The sequence below is a fragment of the Protomyctophum parallelum genome, assembly GCF_964188405.1.
Source record: "Protomyctophum parallelum genome assembly, chromosome: 15".
In the NCBI taxonomy this organism is placed as follows: Eukaryota; Metazoa; Chordata; class Actinopteri; order Myctophiformes; family Myctophidae; genus Protomyctophum; species Protomyctophum parallelum.
Window position 1 is genome coordinate 48545775 of NC_139710.1, and position 16954 is coordinate 48562728.

General features: G+C 45.1%; 3 protein-coding genes across 3 annotated transcripts in view; 2 read left to right on the plus strand and 1 right to left on the minus strand.

The window, feature by feature from the left end:
• LOC310872396 (ectonucleoside triphosphate diphosphohydrolase 2-like) overlaps nt 1-16954 on the plus strand; it is a 249295-nt gene that overhangs the window by 158809 nt on the left and 73532 nt on the right. The window lies entirely within an intron of this gene.
• nol6 (nucleolar protein 6 (RNA-associated)) overlaps nt 1-16954 on the minus strand; it is a 46441-nt gene that overhangs the window by 27898 nt on the left and 1589 nt on the right. The window contains exons 2-14 of the mRNA XM_083784521.1: nt 15826-16059; nt 14745-14861; nt 13835-14014; nt 12751-12919; nt 12393-12527; nt 11854-12014; nt 11037-11157; nt 10412-10470; nt 9655-9756; nt 7758-7873; nt 6891-7068; nt 6080-6202; nt 5309-5457 (exon numbers count right to left, since the gene is read on the minus strand). Of these exons, the coding sequence (XP_083640647.1) occupies nt 5309-5457; nt 6080-6202; nt 6891-7068; nt 7758-7873; nt 9655-9756; nt 10412-10470; nt 11037-11157; nt 11854-12014; nt 12393-12527; nt 12751-12919; nt 13835-14014; nt 14745-14861; nt 15826-16059 (1844 nt within the window). The remainder of the gene's footprint in view (nt 1-5308; nt 5458-6079; nt 6203-6890; nt 7069-7757; nt 7874-9654; nt 9757-10411; nt 10471-11036; nt 11158-11853; nt 12015-12392; nt 12528-12750; nt 12920-13834; nt 14015-14744; nt 14862-15825; nt 16060-16954) is intronic.
• On the plus strand, nt 1063-4537 carry LOC310872551 (E3 SUMO-protein ligase ZBED1-like). Its single transcript, XM_083784522.1, has 3 exons — nt 1063-1296; nt 1758-2780; nt 3244-4537. The coding sequence occupies exons 1-3, from the start codon at nt 1081-1083 to the stop codon at nt 3793-3795; spliced, it is 1791 nt and encodes a 596-aa protein (XP_083640648.1). The 5' UTR covers nt 1063-1080; the 3' UTR covers nt 3796-4537.

Genomic DNA, 16954 nt, shown 5'->3' on the forward strand with positions numbered 1-16954 from the left:
TCTCCTGTGGCGCGGAAGCCGTTAAGTACTTTTAATCTTTGTTTGACCGATTTGGTCGCTTTATTTCTTCTTGTTTGATTACCGCTTATTGTACCGCCTCCCGGTGTGCGGTTGGCTTGTGCCGGCTACGTTCCTGCCTCTGATCTGCTCTGTCATAGCTATAGCGCCACTAGCTAGCCAGATAGGCAGTACAATGAGGTGTCAATAAACAAGGAAGGAAGAGAAGAATCAAAGCGACCAAATCGGTCAAACAAAAATACAAAAATACTTAACGGCTTCCGCGCCACAGGAGATAATCGCGGCATGTATAGGTACTTATAGTTCACAGATTCAGAAGCCCTCACACGAAAAAAAGAGCGCAGACAGGCCGTAAACACGGTGTTTATGTTTTATTATGTCCGCGTACCAGGTGGCAGGATACTGCTGCACAGGACCCCATGGTCAGGATACTGCTGCACAGGACCCCATGGTCAGGATACTGCTGCAACAGGACCCCATGGTCTGTGTCGTCAAAAATGTCAGAAACTTCAGTACCATTGGCTTCTGCTTGGAGGGCTAGGCTGCCACTGTCATCACGATTCACGATTGCACATTTAAGTTGACGATTGTCACACAAGTCGTATGCTTGTCGTATGCGTGTGCTTTTTATGGGTTTATCCTCATAGCAGTTTTGTATTGACCTGTACTTTAGACTTTCGTCGAACTGTATACCCATTCTACAAACTTCAATCAATTGTGATTAACGATTCAATTGTGTGTTTTTTTGCATTGAATTTTTTTTAAGGCTTCTCGTAATCACAAATTGCACAGGGCATATGACAATGTAGAAATAAAGAAAGAAATCACAGAGACATTAAAACATTAATATCTTTCTTGCCAAAAAAATATAGAAAAGTGGAAATAATTGATCTACAAGCTAGATCTGCTATTTCTGAAACTGTTTGAAAATGTATGGACATTTTTCAACATGGAAACAATTGACGCCTATGCAAAAGAAATCACACCCGTGTGAACTGAGTGGTGCAACCCCCCCCCCCCCCCCCCCCCCAATCTAACCTGCAGGTGGGCTTGAGGAAGCGCATGAAGCGCAGCTCCGTGTGGGACGTGTTCGTCAAGACGGACAACGATGTCCAATGCAAGCTGTGCGACGCCAAGCTCAAGTACTTCAGCAGCACCACCAGCATGATGTACCACATCAAGAACAAGCACTCACACGCGCCGCATGAGGACCACCACCAGGGGCCCGGCGGCGGGGACCCGCCACAGGCAGCCGCCGAGGCCATGTCGCACTCAGAGGTGACTTTTTGACAGACGTCATGTTTGTAGTGTCCCAAACGGGTCCAATTTGGTTCGATCTGGACACTCTCAGAGTTAAGGTCAGTCCACTCCAATGCAACTGCAACTACTGTCTTGCAACCATTAGGCTATCCCCGAATCTGCAACTGGTCAGTCCTGACCGCTGCAGTTTCTTGCAAGTGCATCTGGGTTGCAAGTTGTGACCACACCAGTTGCATTGGTGTAGCCTACCCTGAATTTTAATTTCATTATTTTTGAATTGGCGTGGCTAGTGATTCAGGGACTGGAGCAAGGCTAGCATTGGTGTGGTCTGGCCTTTCTAGTTGCTTGTTGTATTTGAATGACCATTTACATTTATGTCATTTATTTATTGACTAGGGTTTAGACTGTTCTTGCTCTCTGCAAGTGGCTTTGTATAAGCGTGTCTGCTACATGACTAAATTGTAAACTTGTAATTGCAGGTTACCCAGCGCATCTGTGTAATGATGGAGAAGGACATGCTTCCCCTCAGCATGGTGGACGGAGTAGGATTCCGCAAACTGCTGGCTTACATCGTGCGCGACTACGCGGTGCCCACAGTCGAAGAGGTGACGGCTCACGTCGAATCGCATTTCCGCGCAAAGGCCCACGAGCTGAGGCGGCTGCTGGACATGGCAGAGGCTGTGGCTCTGTGCACGGAGCGCTGGGCGGCCATGCCCGCCGAGCGCTACATGACCGTCTACTGCCACTTCATAACGGAGGACTGGCACGCCAGGAGGGCGGTGCTGCAGACGCACGGCATGCCGCCGGCCGGCCACGCACCGTCCGCCAGCACTACGGACGACTTCGCGGAGAAGCTCATCGAGACGGTGGGGGGCTGGGGACTCGCCGGCCGAGTGACCGCTTGCGTTCGCGACGACGCGAAGAACGTCACGACGGCGGCCCACAGCTGTGCTCGCGTCACCTGGGACTCTGTGGTGTGCTTCGCCTGCGCGCTGCAGTCGTCCGTCAGCCGCGGTGTGAGCGGCGACGTTCTGGGTGTCGTCGCTGCCGCCGGCAAACTGGTGAAACACTTCAACCACAACTCGCACGCGGGCATGGCTCTGGAGCTCAGGCAGGTCCAGATGTGTCTGCCGGGCCACACGCTGATCCAGTCCAGCAAGACCAGGTGGGAAACCATTGGGGACATGTTCGAGAGGCTGATCGAACAGAGGTGGGCCGTCAAAGCTGTTCTGTCTGACCGCACGGTCACCAGCAGGCAAGAGGCCCACGCGCTCGACATGAAGGACGAGTACTGGCAAATGATCGAGGACATCACGCCCGTGATGGCTACTCTGAAGTGGGCGATGACGGTCATGTCTGCCGAAACGGAGGCGTCTGTCTCCAACATCTACCCCATCACCTTCAGTCTCCTCCACACTCACCTCACAGCGAGAGAGCACGAGAGCAAACTAGTCTCAGAGTTTAAGATCAAGGTTCGGGAGGCATTGAGGAAACACATGGAGGTAGGCAGTCACTCACTCACAACCGCCTAGATTTACCATGTAATGCTTTAATTTAGAGTAGACAGGCCTAATCATTTGGAGATCATCAGAATCTTTTTATTGGCCAGCCAGATACAGTATATAGGAATTGTACTTGACGCATTGCTTTCACATAGAAAACATACAGCAAAATACAGCAAATTACAACAAGCCACAGGATCCATTTATCACTTTATTATATAGCCTTCATCCCACGTGCAAATTGCTTTTCAGCTCATTTAAGCTGGTTTGATAAATTGATAAATCATTGATAAATGAGGGCCTATGTGCTTATACTGCATCTCTCAGTGACCTGCAGAAGCCAGTATATTACCTGCCTAGTATGTTGTCGGTCGTTTGTTTTTATGTTGACCTGCATACATTTCCTCCGTGTCATGTACCTCACACTTGTTCTGAAGCAGCAACATTAATTCAATGTTCACAGGTTGACGCTGGTGACCTGGCCTCCAAACCAGCTCTGATGGCCTCCATGCTGGACCCTCGTCACAAGCACCTCAGCTTCCTGACACCCACTGTGAGACTGGCCGCAAAAGTCAAACTGCACGAAATGGTTTCAAAGTTGGACCTGATAAGTAGTACCGTTTTAGCTGCCAAGATCGAAAAGATGGAGACGTTAGCCACGCATCCAGTCAGCCAAGCATCCCAGCCAAAGGCAGGCGACGCCAAAAACGCAATGCTGTTACTCCTAGGCGACAACTACAGCTCGTCTTATGCGGACGACTCTGAGGCTCAGGTGGAGTACTACTTAAGAGACATCTCACCCTCGCTGGACATAAATCCTCTCGACTGGTGGAGGGTTAACGGTCCGAGATTCCCCGGCCTGGCAATGTTGGCAAAACGCTACCTATGCATACCTGGCGTATCGGTACCTTCAAACCTGATGTCCTTGGAAGACAGAAGGACGTACGCGAGAATGCGGACGAGACTCAGCCCAGAGCATGTCGACATGATGATCTTTTTAAATAAGAATGGGTAGTAAAGGAGCCGTCCTTGTAGACGTTGTACTTGAATGTGGACATTTTACTAAAGATATATGAATATCCGAATATATATGCATATTATCCATTATCTGGATTGTTATTATTTTTAGATCGTGGAGTTAAAGCAGCACTATGTAACTTTCCTCTCTTCTACCCCAGATTGTGCTGACATTTTTTACCATTGAGCCAATAGAGCCTGCCTGCTTGCTCAGGGGATACATTGAATCTTGACCATCAGGTCAAAATTTGTGTCAGAGAGACATGACCTTTGACACAATCTAAAATGTCTCACTAGAAGAGCAGGGGGACAAAATAGCACACACCCCAAAAGTTATGTTGCATCAAACATACTGTACATATTGGACGGAATTAAAATCTATTCATAAAAGTTACATAGTGCTGCTTTAAGTAGTTGTAGCAGCCTAGGCATGTTCCTGGTAGGATGTTGAATGTGTAGGCGTTTACATATGGTTGCCTTTATCTCACAATTCTACATGGTTATATAATGTTCTGCTTAGTCTGTGATTCAGATGTACAATATCAAGATCCAAACCATTGTGCATCACATGATGCCAAACTGGGCCCCTGAAATCACCCTCTCTCTCCAACAAGATTACCGTCCCTCTAACGATGTTGTCGGGCAGAAACCTTGCATCTATTTAACCCATTCTGACCTGAGATCAGATTCATACGAGGTTTCCGCCGGACACACACTGGTCTGATGAACCCATTCTGACCTGAGATCAGATTCTAAATATGTCAGTCGTTCTTCGATTTTTCAAAAAATAGCAGACCTACAAGCTCATATCGCGCCACTCGGTGGCGCGATATGAGCTTGTAGATCTGCTATTTTTCAATAGCTAAAGCATAACATGATGCCAACACCAAAATGGGTGCCCGTTCAGAATGGGATAATATTGTTTTTAAATGTACAAATGTAAGCTCACAACGTGTCACGAAGCAACACGCTGTGAGCTTTCAGATCGGCTGGTTTTGGTACGGTTTAGAAACAAAGTTGAAAGTGTAACCACTTCAGTCTGTCTGTGTGTTTTATAAATAGTGAACCTATTAACAAGAGCTTGTGACTTGGATAATATCAAGTAAGACGCGCAAACGCGGGAAGCGAACGCAGCTCGTGTGTGTGTGTGTGTGTGTGTGTGTGTGTGTGTGTGTGTGCTACAGCTGCGCCGTGTGTGTGTGTGTGCTACAGCCCTCTGGTGGCGGGCGGGTGGTGTCACAGCGGGACAGACACACACACACACACATGAGCAGCAGGGTCTCATAGTAAGTGGCTCACTGCGTTCGCAACTACATTGGATCCATTTAAGCTCTCTACTACTTTTTCTAAAAAAGTAACAGTTTTTCCATGTGACTGCGACGCTAACCATGTACTTGACAAACTAAATGGACCACATTGTGCCCACTGGGGTAGAAATACATACAGCTCTAGCAGGTGAGTGATGATCTGTTTGGGGATCAGTTTGTGCCCACTCGGGTAGAAATACATACAGCTCTAGCAGGTGAGTGATGATCTGTTTGGGGATCAGTCTTTTCTGGCACTCGGTCTGTCCTTTCCACACCACCGTTTCAATGATGGTTCCGTCCGGGAAGCGCCTCAGGTCCGATAGAGGGCCCCACAGCTGGCGAAACTGCACTGCCTAGAAAGAGAACATACTGTAGGTTACTGTGGGTGTCTGTACTGTAATCTGTCGATTAATGTTTAAATGCAATTCATTTGGTTGGACTTTTTAAGTTATTGCAAATACCCAAGTTCTGAAATTGTGTTTTCAGAACTGTTTACCCCAGCAGTCAAAAAGGGAACATAAAATGTTATTCACTATTTTGTGCATATTGTAGTAGCAGTATTTTTATTCACTCATGATCACACAAAATACAAAACTTGTACACTGTATACTCTATACAATGTTATTACAATAAATATAGACAGTATAGGCCTATTGTGTATCTATTTAACTGGAATATTTTACAGGATTTATCACTAGCTCAATTATTCCATCAAAATAAATTGACATTTCTTTGTCCATGATTTATCGTCACTCACACTCACACACACACACACACACACACACACACACACACACACACACACACACACACACACACACACACACACACACACACACACACACACACACACACACACACACACACACACACACACACACACACACACACACACACACACACACACACACACACACACACACACACACACACACACACACACACACACACACACACACACACACACACACACACCTTGGGGCTGTCTGCCGGTGGACCTCTCTCCAGGACGGCTGCTGCTTGCTCTGGCCTCAAGATCAACCCAAATGTTATGGGGGGCTGAGCCTTGTGCTGGGGGGCTGCACTCTCTACGGACCACTGTGACCATAATTTATGCACAAAGGAATAATAATATTACACTTGATGAATGCAACGAAGCACGGAATGCAACTGCTCTTTGAAAGGTGTATAAGATAGAAAATGAGTGGAGTGGGCAGGGCAGTATCAACATGTTTTTTTTTGCGTCGTACAATAGTACACACTGAAATAGTGATATAGCCAATATTGATCTATATTGTGTTGTGAGCTTGTTGATCTGCTGCTTTTCCTCTAATATTTTCAGATGCCTCTGCGGCCAATTACATAATTTTTTTGGGGTCCTTGACACGAAATCTTGAGCACCACTGATATAGAAACATAGGCATTTCATAAGACTGTCGTGATTTAGAAGACATTTTTTTAAATTTCGACGTCAGGCCTAAATGGGCTGAAACACCAAAAGGGGTTCCCGTCCTGAATGGGTTTTAACTCATTCTGACCTGAGATCAGATTCATACCAGGTTTCCGCCGGACACACACTGGTCTGATGAACCCATTCTGACCTGAGATCAGATTCTAAAAATGTCGATTTTTCAAAAATAGCAGACCTACAAGCTCGTATCGCGCCACTTGGTGGCGCGATATGAGCTTGTAGATCTGCTATTTTTCAATAGCTAAAGCACGACATGATGCTAACACCAAAATGGGTTCCCGTCCTGAATGGGTTTGAACTCCCTACTCCGCTTACCTCCGGGTCAGGAGAGAGGGAGTGGGTGAGCAGCTGGACCCTCTGGCCCAGACCTCGCCGGAGGATGGACAGGATGTAGGGCAGCGCTGTGTGGACGTAGTTCCCACTGTGGTCCATCAGTTCACCCAGCAGGTTGAGCTTTTTACAGCTGGACTGAAGCTTCACCAACTCACAGAGACTGACCGGTTGAGACAGAGAAAACAAAACAATTTAACGTTGGGTTTTAAAGCGGTTCTCAAAGCTTTTCTTTTTTAACCCAGAATGATATGCTTTTGGCCACAGACCCCCCCCGTCGGGAAATGTTTTGTGCCAGGAGACACAGCAGAGAAAATGAAACACTAACTATTTTTCACGTGTTCAAAAATGTGACAGATCAGTTTCAGTTTTCTGAAAAACCCATGCAACTACTTGCAAGCATTATCCCCAGTGGAAGTTGTGAAGAGTTGCATTGGTGTGGACAGGCCTAAAGCCCAAACCACACCAAAGGGTCGGTAAAACTGTTTTGTTGCAAGGAGTTGCGACTAGTTGCATTGGTGCGGTCTGGCCTTTAGTAGCACTTGCCAAAGCGCTTGCCCTAGTCTTGACGACCTTACAGGCTTATTCAAAGGCTAAAATGTCATTTAGATAGCACGTTATGTAGACCTGGCATCCTATAGTTTGTATAGTACAGACTATAGATTTTTTGATATTATACCGTTTAGACTGACGATGGGTTCTTGGTTTACCTGCTATGATCCTACATTACTATTCCTATGCATTTGATGTAGTACCTCGTGTTTTCCTTGCCTACCGTAAATGGCTCTGGATTAAAAGCGTCTGCTAAATGCCTAAATTGTACGTATAACAAAGTGTTGAACAGGCCCGTACTGGAAGACGTGGTCACACGTGCGTATCATGGGTTTGGGGGTCATGAGGAGTGCGTGGAACCCGTCCACCGTGGGGTCGTCCCAGAACTGCATGGACGCCGATGCCTCGTGCTGCACCTGAGGAGCGATAACATTTGGGAATGTGGTCAAACCACCATACAGTACATGTGTTAATAGTATATCAATGGAAATCTGTGTCACGTCTGTCAGGTCAAGGGCCCCCAAATTGATATGCATTTATTAGGCCGAGGACAGCGCATTTAAAAAAGATTTGATGCCAGAGACCCTCATAAGAGATCTTAACAATTCCTGTGTCCAAGACTTCCACAGACATCCTGGGAATTAACAGGAATTATGTGGTGCCCAGGACGTGTGTGGACGTCTTAAAAATAATATATATATATTTATTTATTTTTGTGATTCTTTTTTTTTTTTTTTTAAGGCAAAAATGACAAAAAATTACATTGGGCACTGGTCACTATTTTGGTCACGCATTGGTCACTATTTTGAAAGTGTTGTGTTTTTTGTGGCTTTCGCCTTTATTTTATATTTTTGTATGGAGGGACAGACAGTAGGCTGACAGGAAATGGGGAGAGAGATGGGGGAGTGACATGCAGTAAATGCCGTCGGGATCGGGAGTCGAACCCGTGGCACACTGCCAGACTGGATTACCAGCCAAGGTGCCTGGACCCCTGAATCACGGCCCAGGCCCCCATAAGAGATCTTAGTTGCTAAATTGAGTACAGAACTCTACAACTGTCTATTACTGTATGTAGATAGTAAAATGTACAACTTCCAACTGGCCAATCACAGCACATCCTTGCACAAGCGGTATAGGCTTTGGGATGGCGCTGGACCTTTGGGTGTCACCAGCACACGTTAAAAGTCCTCAGATTTGGCTGCTACATCATGTCATGAGTGGGGGGGGGCATGTTGATTTTTGGGGGAGCATGAATAAGACAAACATTAAAAGTCTGTAGACTTGGCTGCCCATTACATCATGATCGAAATCCAGGCAAAGAAAAAAGTTCAATAAGTAAACAAAAACGGAAAAGCTTTGCACAATTTCTGATTCATTAAAAAAGCGTGCCGTGGGTTCGACTCCCGATCCCGCCGGCCTTTGCCGCATGTCATCCCCCCCATCTCTCTCCCCATTTCCTGTCAGTATACTTTCAACCTATCAATAAAGGCAGAAAAAGCCAAACAAATATCTTTAAAAAAAAAGGGGGAAAAAAGCTGTGTGATTAAACGATACGACTGTATCTTCATAATAATAAAAAGCATACCAAATAGCATATAAGGTGTCATCAGTATCTCACACACAAACCACAGTGCCAAAAATTATTCATAGAAAACAGATTAACCTTTAGGAAATTCAGCATCAAAATGCTTCTCTTTGTAATAATAACCAGTCTCTATCCGGTGTCTATGCCAATGAAACCTCATGGTACATAATTATATCATGTCGAATACTGTTGAAGTGAATGGATATAGGGGATTTTTCATCTTTTGTTTTCCGATACCGTTTTTGTTCTGTGATCCTGGTTCTTAACCCATTCTGACAGGGCACCCATTTTGGTGTTAGCATCATGTTATGCTTTAGCTATTGAAAAATAGCAGATCTACAAGCTCATATCGCGCCACCGAGTGGCGCGATACGAGCTTGTAGGTCTGCTATTTTTTGAAAAATCGAAGAACGACTGACATTTTTAGAATCTGATCTCAGGTCAGAATGGGTTCATCAGACCAGTGTGTGTCCAGTGGAAACCTCGTATAAATCTGATCTCAGGTCAGAATTGGTTAACTCCCTTTTTGTTTTTCCTATGTAGCAGAAGGCACACAGTCTAAGGAAGTGCTTTGTAATCCGTCACCCAGTTATCCAAATAAAAAGAGTTCACCTGTTTGTAGGTGCAGGCTGTCATCTCAGCGCACAGGTTGAGATGACCGGAGGGGTCCACAAACACCACTTGGAAAGCACTATGAAAGTCGGCCAGGGACGGCTGCAGGGAAAAACAAAAATAGAACAAAATGTATTCTATTTTTTTTATATATATTTTTTATCCCACGATTTTGTAACCCATTTTTCACCCCTGTGTCAATCATCTAATGTGATCCTGGGCTCTACACACCCTCCGCCAACCTGGGGAGAGCAACGGACTTAACTCATGCTTCCTTCATGCTTGAGTGTCCAAGTTGCTCCTTTACACCTGACAGGGGGGAGTTTCCCTGGTTGGACGTAGCGCGTGGAAGGAACACGTTATTCCAACCAGTTCCTTTCCCCTCCATCAGGCGCCCCGGCTGGCCAGGGGGAGGCAGTTTAGAGACCAGGATTACTGCATGTTTTTGTGAGGGTACCTACCCTAGGGGACACGGGGAGAACATGCAAACTCCACACAGAAAGGCCCTTTCACCAACCCCGCCTTCGGGTATGGGCACTGATGACGCGGAGGAGGAAACACGCCGCCAGCACCCACAGTGCCCCGAGTGGGAATCGAACCCAGGACCTTCTAGCTGTGAGGCGACAGCACTACCAACTGTGCCACCGTGCCCCAACAAAATGTATTCTAGACATTCGCTTCAAAGAACCAAACAAAGAGGGTTCACAAACAAACTCTAGGTTTCCTATTTTGAGGCCTTTGGTGCCAGGCTACTCACTGCTGTCGAGTCAGCATCTCTGGCCAGGGTAATGCCATTACTGGTCAGGTCCGTGGAAGCTGAGGTTAAGAGGGATGGAAAAGTTGGAACACAAGTAGCAGCATTATGATAATAACCAATTTAACCCATTCTGACCTGAGATCAGATTCATACGAGGTTTCCACCGGACACACACTGGTCTGATGAACCCATTCTGACCTGAGATCAGATTCATACGAGGTTTCCACCGGACACACACTGGTCTGATGAACCCATTCTGATCTGAGATCAGATTATAAAAATGTCAGTCTTTTTCGATTTTTATTCAAAAATAGCAGACCTACAAGCTCGTATCGCGCCACTCGGTGGCGCGATATGAGCTTGTAGATCTGCTATTTTTCAATAGCTAAAGCATAACATGACGCTAACACCAAAATGGGTGCCCGGTCAGAATGGGATAATATCCAGACATCAGTATAGTCGAGAGCAGATTATACAGAATAACAATACAATTAGATAACAGCAGCTAGTTTGTTGATGCACAAAGCCTAATTCATACTGACACCATTGTGCGATGCATAGTATAAATTATGTGCAACGATTCTTATTTCAGGTCTGACGGACGGGACACGGTCAAGATTCTCACCCAGGAAGTGCAGGCTGTTACGGAGCAGCTGATAGGCTGTCATGCTGTTACCGACTCTGTGGGTGGTCAGGAGATAGGCCAGTAGCATGGAGCCCAGGAAGCCGTTGAAACATCCTGTTCCCTGGGAGAAGCGGAGAGCATGAAATATACACACAGATACTCTTTAGGTTTATTCAATATTCATACTAGTGTTAGGTGATAAGGTGACCACCACTACAACATGACGTCACACCGTGGTGCTAAGCGACTCACCGCTCACCCAAACACATCGCTCTGTTTTTATTAAAGGTATATTCAGTGATTTCACTCAAAAAACCTTAGGTTTCGTTTTTGGCTGTGGGACCCAGCCTTTCGTCCAATCAGGATAGAGAGTCAAAAACGAAACCTAAGGTTTTTTGACCCCCAGGGGACAGGGAGGAACTCCTTATATGGTCAGCACACTCTATAGTAGGGAGGATTATCACAACAAAACAAAAAAATAAGTGATATTTGAATTAAGTGAAATCACTGAATATACCTTTAACCACCTAAAACTGGAGTAAGAATAGGCCTTTAACAGACATGACACAGGTCGACAGTGTGTAACAGGCCAAATTGTAGATGCATGCTAAGGCATGTTGCAGGACTGCCTTTTTGAGCAGTCGACAAAACAGAGTAGCTTGCAGCACCTTTTTCCTTTGATAATGCAAGGCAGCCAGATAATAACGTCCTTCACTTTTGAATGATTTACCTATACACAATAAATAAATAAAAATATAATAATTCCAACATTCAAAAGGTATTCCTTCAGTTGAAAAGTGACTTCATGGCCCCTTACCTGGTCAAGCTCTCTTTGTCGGAGCCATACTTTGAGCAGGGCCACTCCGTCTGCGAAGGCTGAGCACCTGGAGCTGACGGCAGACAGGAACTGGAGGTGACTCCTGGGCAGCAGGTCCCCCAAAATAGAACTACTATAATGTGGAGTAGGAGGTTCATTCTCTGCATGGACAGACAACAACAACAATATGAAAAGGTTATTGGGACACATAGCCGTATGTCACGATTATGACATTTTACATGATGATTAATTGTCACACAAATAATTGCGATTAACGATTGAATTGTGTTTTTTTTGTCGTCGTTGGACGCTGGAACATCTGAATAAATTTACATTTCTGTTTGGCTTTTAAGAATAACCTAAATATACAAAGAAATGAAGACATTTGCAAAACAAAATAAAGTGACATGCCCAAAATAGGGATGCCAGTTCATTCGAAACATGTCTGGATTTTTGGACTACCTCCTAACAGACAATCTTTGGTGATCCCCCCCCCCCCTACACCTGGTAAACACTGCCTTAAAGTCACTAGTTCTCACCAGTTTGGGAGCCCTGGGCGCCAGTGTACCACTCTGTCCGAATGTTGTTCCTCTTGGGGTGGAAGCGGCTGGGCTTGAAGAAGCCAGGAGGGGGGCAGGCGTGGACGCGCACAGTGAACCGAGAAGATTCCTTACCTAATAATAGAAATTAACATTATATATTAGTAGTATAACAGCCACTCAAGGGGCTTACAGGTTATTGTGACAAATGTTAACGCTGGACATAATACGAGCGCACCTCTTCCACATATAAACTCATAACCGGGCTGGGAAGGTTATTGGACACGCAAAATGAAAGTAATACATCACACATGGAATATATCTAGTTATTTATGGTGTCATTTTCAATGATTCACACCTGGAGGGGTCAACAGCAGAAGGGGCCGGAGGCGGTTGCCGTGGAGACAAGAATAGCGCATGTCTCCGATCTCGGAGGAGGAAGCAAGATGCTGTGCCAGGCCTGCCAGGTAGAGGGCCCTCTTCCTGGGGTACCTCTGGTTCAGAATGTCCTTGGGGTGAAGGATCTCCTGATGTCCAAGCACAACCAAACATTTATCTTGTTGTAAAACATGCACTTGTTACTCAACGTTGCATGACCTAGATTTTATCATCACTGACAGATTCTAATGTGGCATTCCAGGCCTGAAGCACGCCCATTTATATCAATAACATTTAGAGCCCGACTGATGCCAGATTCATTTTCTTGGTCCGATGCCAATCCGATCAAAAAGTGCTAAATCAATCCTAATCTTTCAGAAAAACTCAATAGAAAAACCAAAAAGTCCTGATCTATAAGCTCACAATGCTTTGCAATGACTTGTTGTGAGCTTGTAAATGTGCAATTGTTTGTATCAGGTTTTGAAGAAAAGCGTCTTTATCGCCTATAATTACATCCCATAGGGACAGCACGCAGAATGAAGGTGGTTAAAATAAAAACACTTGTGTGAAGTGAGGGGCACTCTTTTCGTCATACATCACATTGTATGAGCCAATCAAATAATTTAAAATTTGGTACACACCAACACACAAAGCCGAGCATAGGAGGGGCTATTGCCCCTCAAAAATCAGGACACATCGGCGGCAAAATTGTCGACGACGGCGTCATCAAAAGAGTCAAATAACCCATTCTGACCGGGCACCCATTTTGGTGTCGGCATCATGTTATGCTTTAGCTATTGAAAAATAGCAGATCTACAAGCTCATATCGCGCCACCGAGTGGCGCGATACGAGCTTGTAGGTCTGCTATTTTTGAAAAATCGAAGAGCGACTGACATTTTTAGAATCTGATCTCAGGTCAGAATGGGTTCATCAGACCAGTGTGTGTCCGGCGGAAACCTCATATGAATCTGATCTCAGGTCAGAATGGGTTAAAATAATAGCCGATATAATGGCCAGACTGATGTATGTATGGACGTGGTCGTGGGTGCTGCAGGCGACTTACAGCAGGCATGGTGACAGACAGGTCCACAGTGACACGCGGTTTGTTGCAGGTACCCAGAGGGTAGCTGCCTATCAGATCCACAGAGGTGGGAGTAGCCATGTGGAACTTGCCCTTGGTCACCTTGGGCACCAGGAAAAAAGGAACCTTTACCGTTCCAGTCAGCCACGACAGATCACTTATCTGCACACGGGGGGAGAGAGACGGAGGGACAACAAACACATTAGTGAAAGTGTTCGTGGTGGTAGCTCAATGAGCAGACATAGTCTAAAATAAAGTTTCATAGCCTTTTCCTTTAGTCAAAATGTAACTTCTACCTGAACAGCTAGAAAACAAAATATGGCACAAATCTGTCATTCTGGCTCCAACAGCTAGAACTTCACACCCGTGTGAAGTGAGGGGCGCTCTTTTTATCGAACATCATCTCATACTGGCCAATCAGAATGCCTGTTGCCTGTGATTGGTTAGCTGTCCGATTTGCTCGTCTACATATGACGTAAATTATTCCTTCATTGTCAATGGCGTTTAATGTTTTGATGTTTAATTTACGTCATATTTAGCCAAATTTTGAGCTAATTTCTCCGTTCATTGTCAATGGCAAATCTTGGGGACAAGTTTTAGTGGACATGTGACCTGAATTCCCCCGTCATTGTCAATGGCAACTTTTGAGACGTGTGGGGACAAAAGCTGTACAAGAGGTTTATTATTCTAGTTATTAAGCACTTAAGCCCTTTATACTTCATTATACAACGAACATCAAAAACAGCGTGCGTTACGATACGCTGTGAGCTTGATATTCTATTTAAGTTATTTAAAAATATATATATAGATAGCTAGCTTGAATGACATGCCCAAAATAGTGAAGTCAGGTTGAAAAGAGGTTAAGAACTTGTTGACACCCAGGAATACACACCTCAACGGCTGGAGATGTTGGCACCGTTTGAAGCAACTCAGTGACTGATTGGACGAAGGCATCGATTTGCTGTTTCTTACGTTCACTCAGGGCAACCTCTTTCAGCAACTCCTCCATCTGTCATCATCATGATATAAAACACACTGTTTTTAATTGCATATTCAGACCTGTATCCATTTCACCCAAAGAACATAGTCATTCCATTAGGTTAGGACCATAGACTAAGAAAATATGGACAAAGCGTTCTCCGGGTCTGATATGGACGTAAGATGAAGCCAGTCAGTCCTTGAATTGTAAATCGCCATCTTTGTAGATCCGTTTGGGCCCAGCTTGCCCAGACAACGAGGTGGGACTTCCCTCCTTCTTCTTCGTTGGTTTTTATTTTGACTCGAACGGGGGGTGGCTCCCGATCATAGACTGTAACGGTAGCCACGCCCCTCACATACGCGACTTTATGGTCATTTCTTTAATAAATGGGACCATCATTTTCCAAAAAGAATATTATGACATGAGAAATGAGACTTTAAACTAGTGACCGGAAGCAGAAAGTATTCATGACCATGTTTATTAAGGTAATACAGTCTAGGTGAAGTTGGGCCCAAATACATGGACTTCTATGGGGCTATGGGTCCAATGAAAGCGCCACAACAGGCCATTATATGAACTTTCAGGAAGTCCCGATTTCCTTAGTGGCTTCACAAAATATCAGTCTGACTGCCCCCCTGGTTAGGACAGTGGTTTTCAACCAGTGGTCCTGGGACCACCACTGGGCCTTGAAGAGTTTCCAGGTGGTCCCCAACTAAATGGACAGTTGGTAACCAAATGGACCCTTATAAGTCTTGAGTGTAGAAGAATTGTTATTTTGATCAACGTTTGATCAGCCTGTTATCTCTCTATCAATACAGCAAATCCTATCCAATGATAACAACATATTCTAAGTTTTGGGTCTGAGAGTCTAAATCTCATCAAAATGAAAGTCTGTGGCTCAAACGCTGAATAAATAATGGACCTTGATAGGAAAAAGGTTGAAAACCACTGGGTTAGGATAACGTTTAATGTTGCATCATCATGTCCGTCTGACCTGCATCTTCAGCAGGCTGCAGTGGAACAGGCTCTCGGCCTCTTTGAGCTGGGTCAGCTCATCCACGGTGGGTGGTCTGTACAGGTCATTGCGGGACATCTTGATGGGTCTGGCCACCAGGGTGCCCAGGCCGTCTCCATCGTCCGGTTTGGTTCGTTTAGCTTTAGTCGGGCCGTCGTCATCCTGGTCCTCTTCTTCATCCTCTTCGCCGTGGGATGAATCCGCCAGAGGCATCTGTGCAGTGGAAGCAGACGTACAGTCGTACGCGTCACGTCAGTTAGTAGTACTACTGTAGGTTCCTGTTTTTAGTAGATTTGCACTTTACAACAGCAGATGGATGGATCACACCCTTCCTCACATGCCTAGCTCCTTATCCTAAAGGCCTATAGAGCACCGAAGTCTGACGTCAATATCGGTAGAGGGCGCAAATCCACGGGTTCATGTACTTTTTATTTGCATTGTGGGGGATTGTGGGGGATTTTAGATCGCCTCATATAAAAACTGTGTTTGAAAGTCATCCCGGCCGTTTCACTCATATGGATATGAAGAATCAACCGACTGACTGAACGACGCTATCGTCACTGCTATTGAATTAGTTATAATTTTTGCTAGAAATATATGATATGTGAAATAGATATCATATATGAGAGACTGACTGTCGCAAACGATACAGAGACACCTCCCTGACAATAACGCAGAGACAGCTTTTTTATTTTTGGACCACAATGCTTACATGAAACGATTTTAAGATGACCCTGTGTTTTTCTCCACAGAGAAATTACTTCCGTGAACCGGGCAGAACCAGGGGATGAGCGAGTGACGTCAGGACTTCGGCGCTCTATTCATACTCCAGTTTTAGGTGATACGGTGACGATTTCCTGTTTTTGTATAGAAGCCATAAACAGCTATATAGAATATTTGTACGTCTCAAAATGTTATGATGAATTGAACATGGTGGACCCTCTTGTAAACAAGTGTAATGCTTTATAGTGTCGTCCACAGTTAACAGTTTTGTATTGACTTGTGCTTGAAAAGTACTGTAATTCTCCAATCAGTTAATAAATCTTTCAATCAATCAAACCGAAAACTACAACATGACATCAGTCGTGGTGGTAAGCGACTCACCGCT

What these genes read in the sequence shown, in the direction of transcription:
- LOC310872551 (XM_083784522.1), top strand. Translation starts at nt 1,081, where the DNA reads ATGAAGCGCAGCTCCGTGTGGGACGTGTTCGTCAAGACGGACAACGAT. An exon ending in AGGCCATGTCGCACTCAGAG is followed by an intron (nt 1,297 to 1,757) that starts GTGACTTTTTGA and finishes TTGTAATTGCAG; the next exon opens with GTTACCCAGCGCATCTGTGT. An exon ending in CATTGAGGAAACACATGGAG is followed by an intron (nt 2,781 to 3,243) that starts GTAGGCAGTCAC and finishes CAATGTTCACAG; the next exon opens with GTTGACGCTGGTGACCTGGC.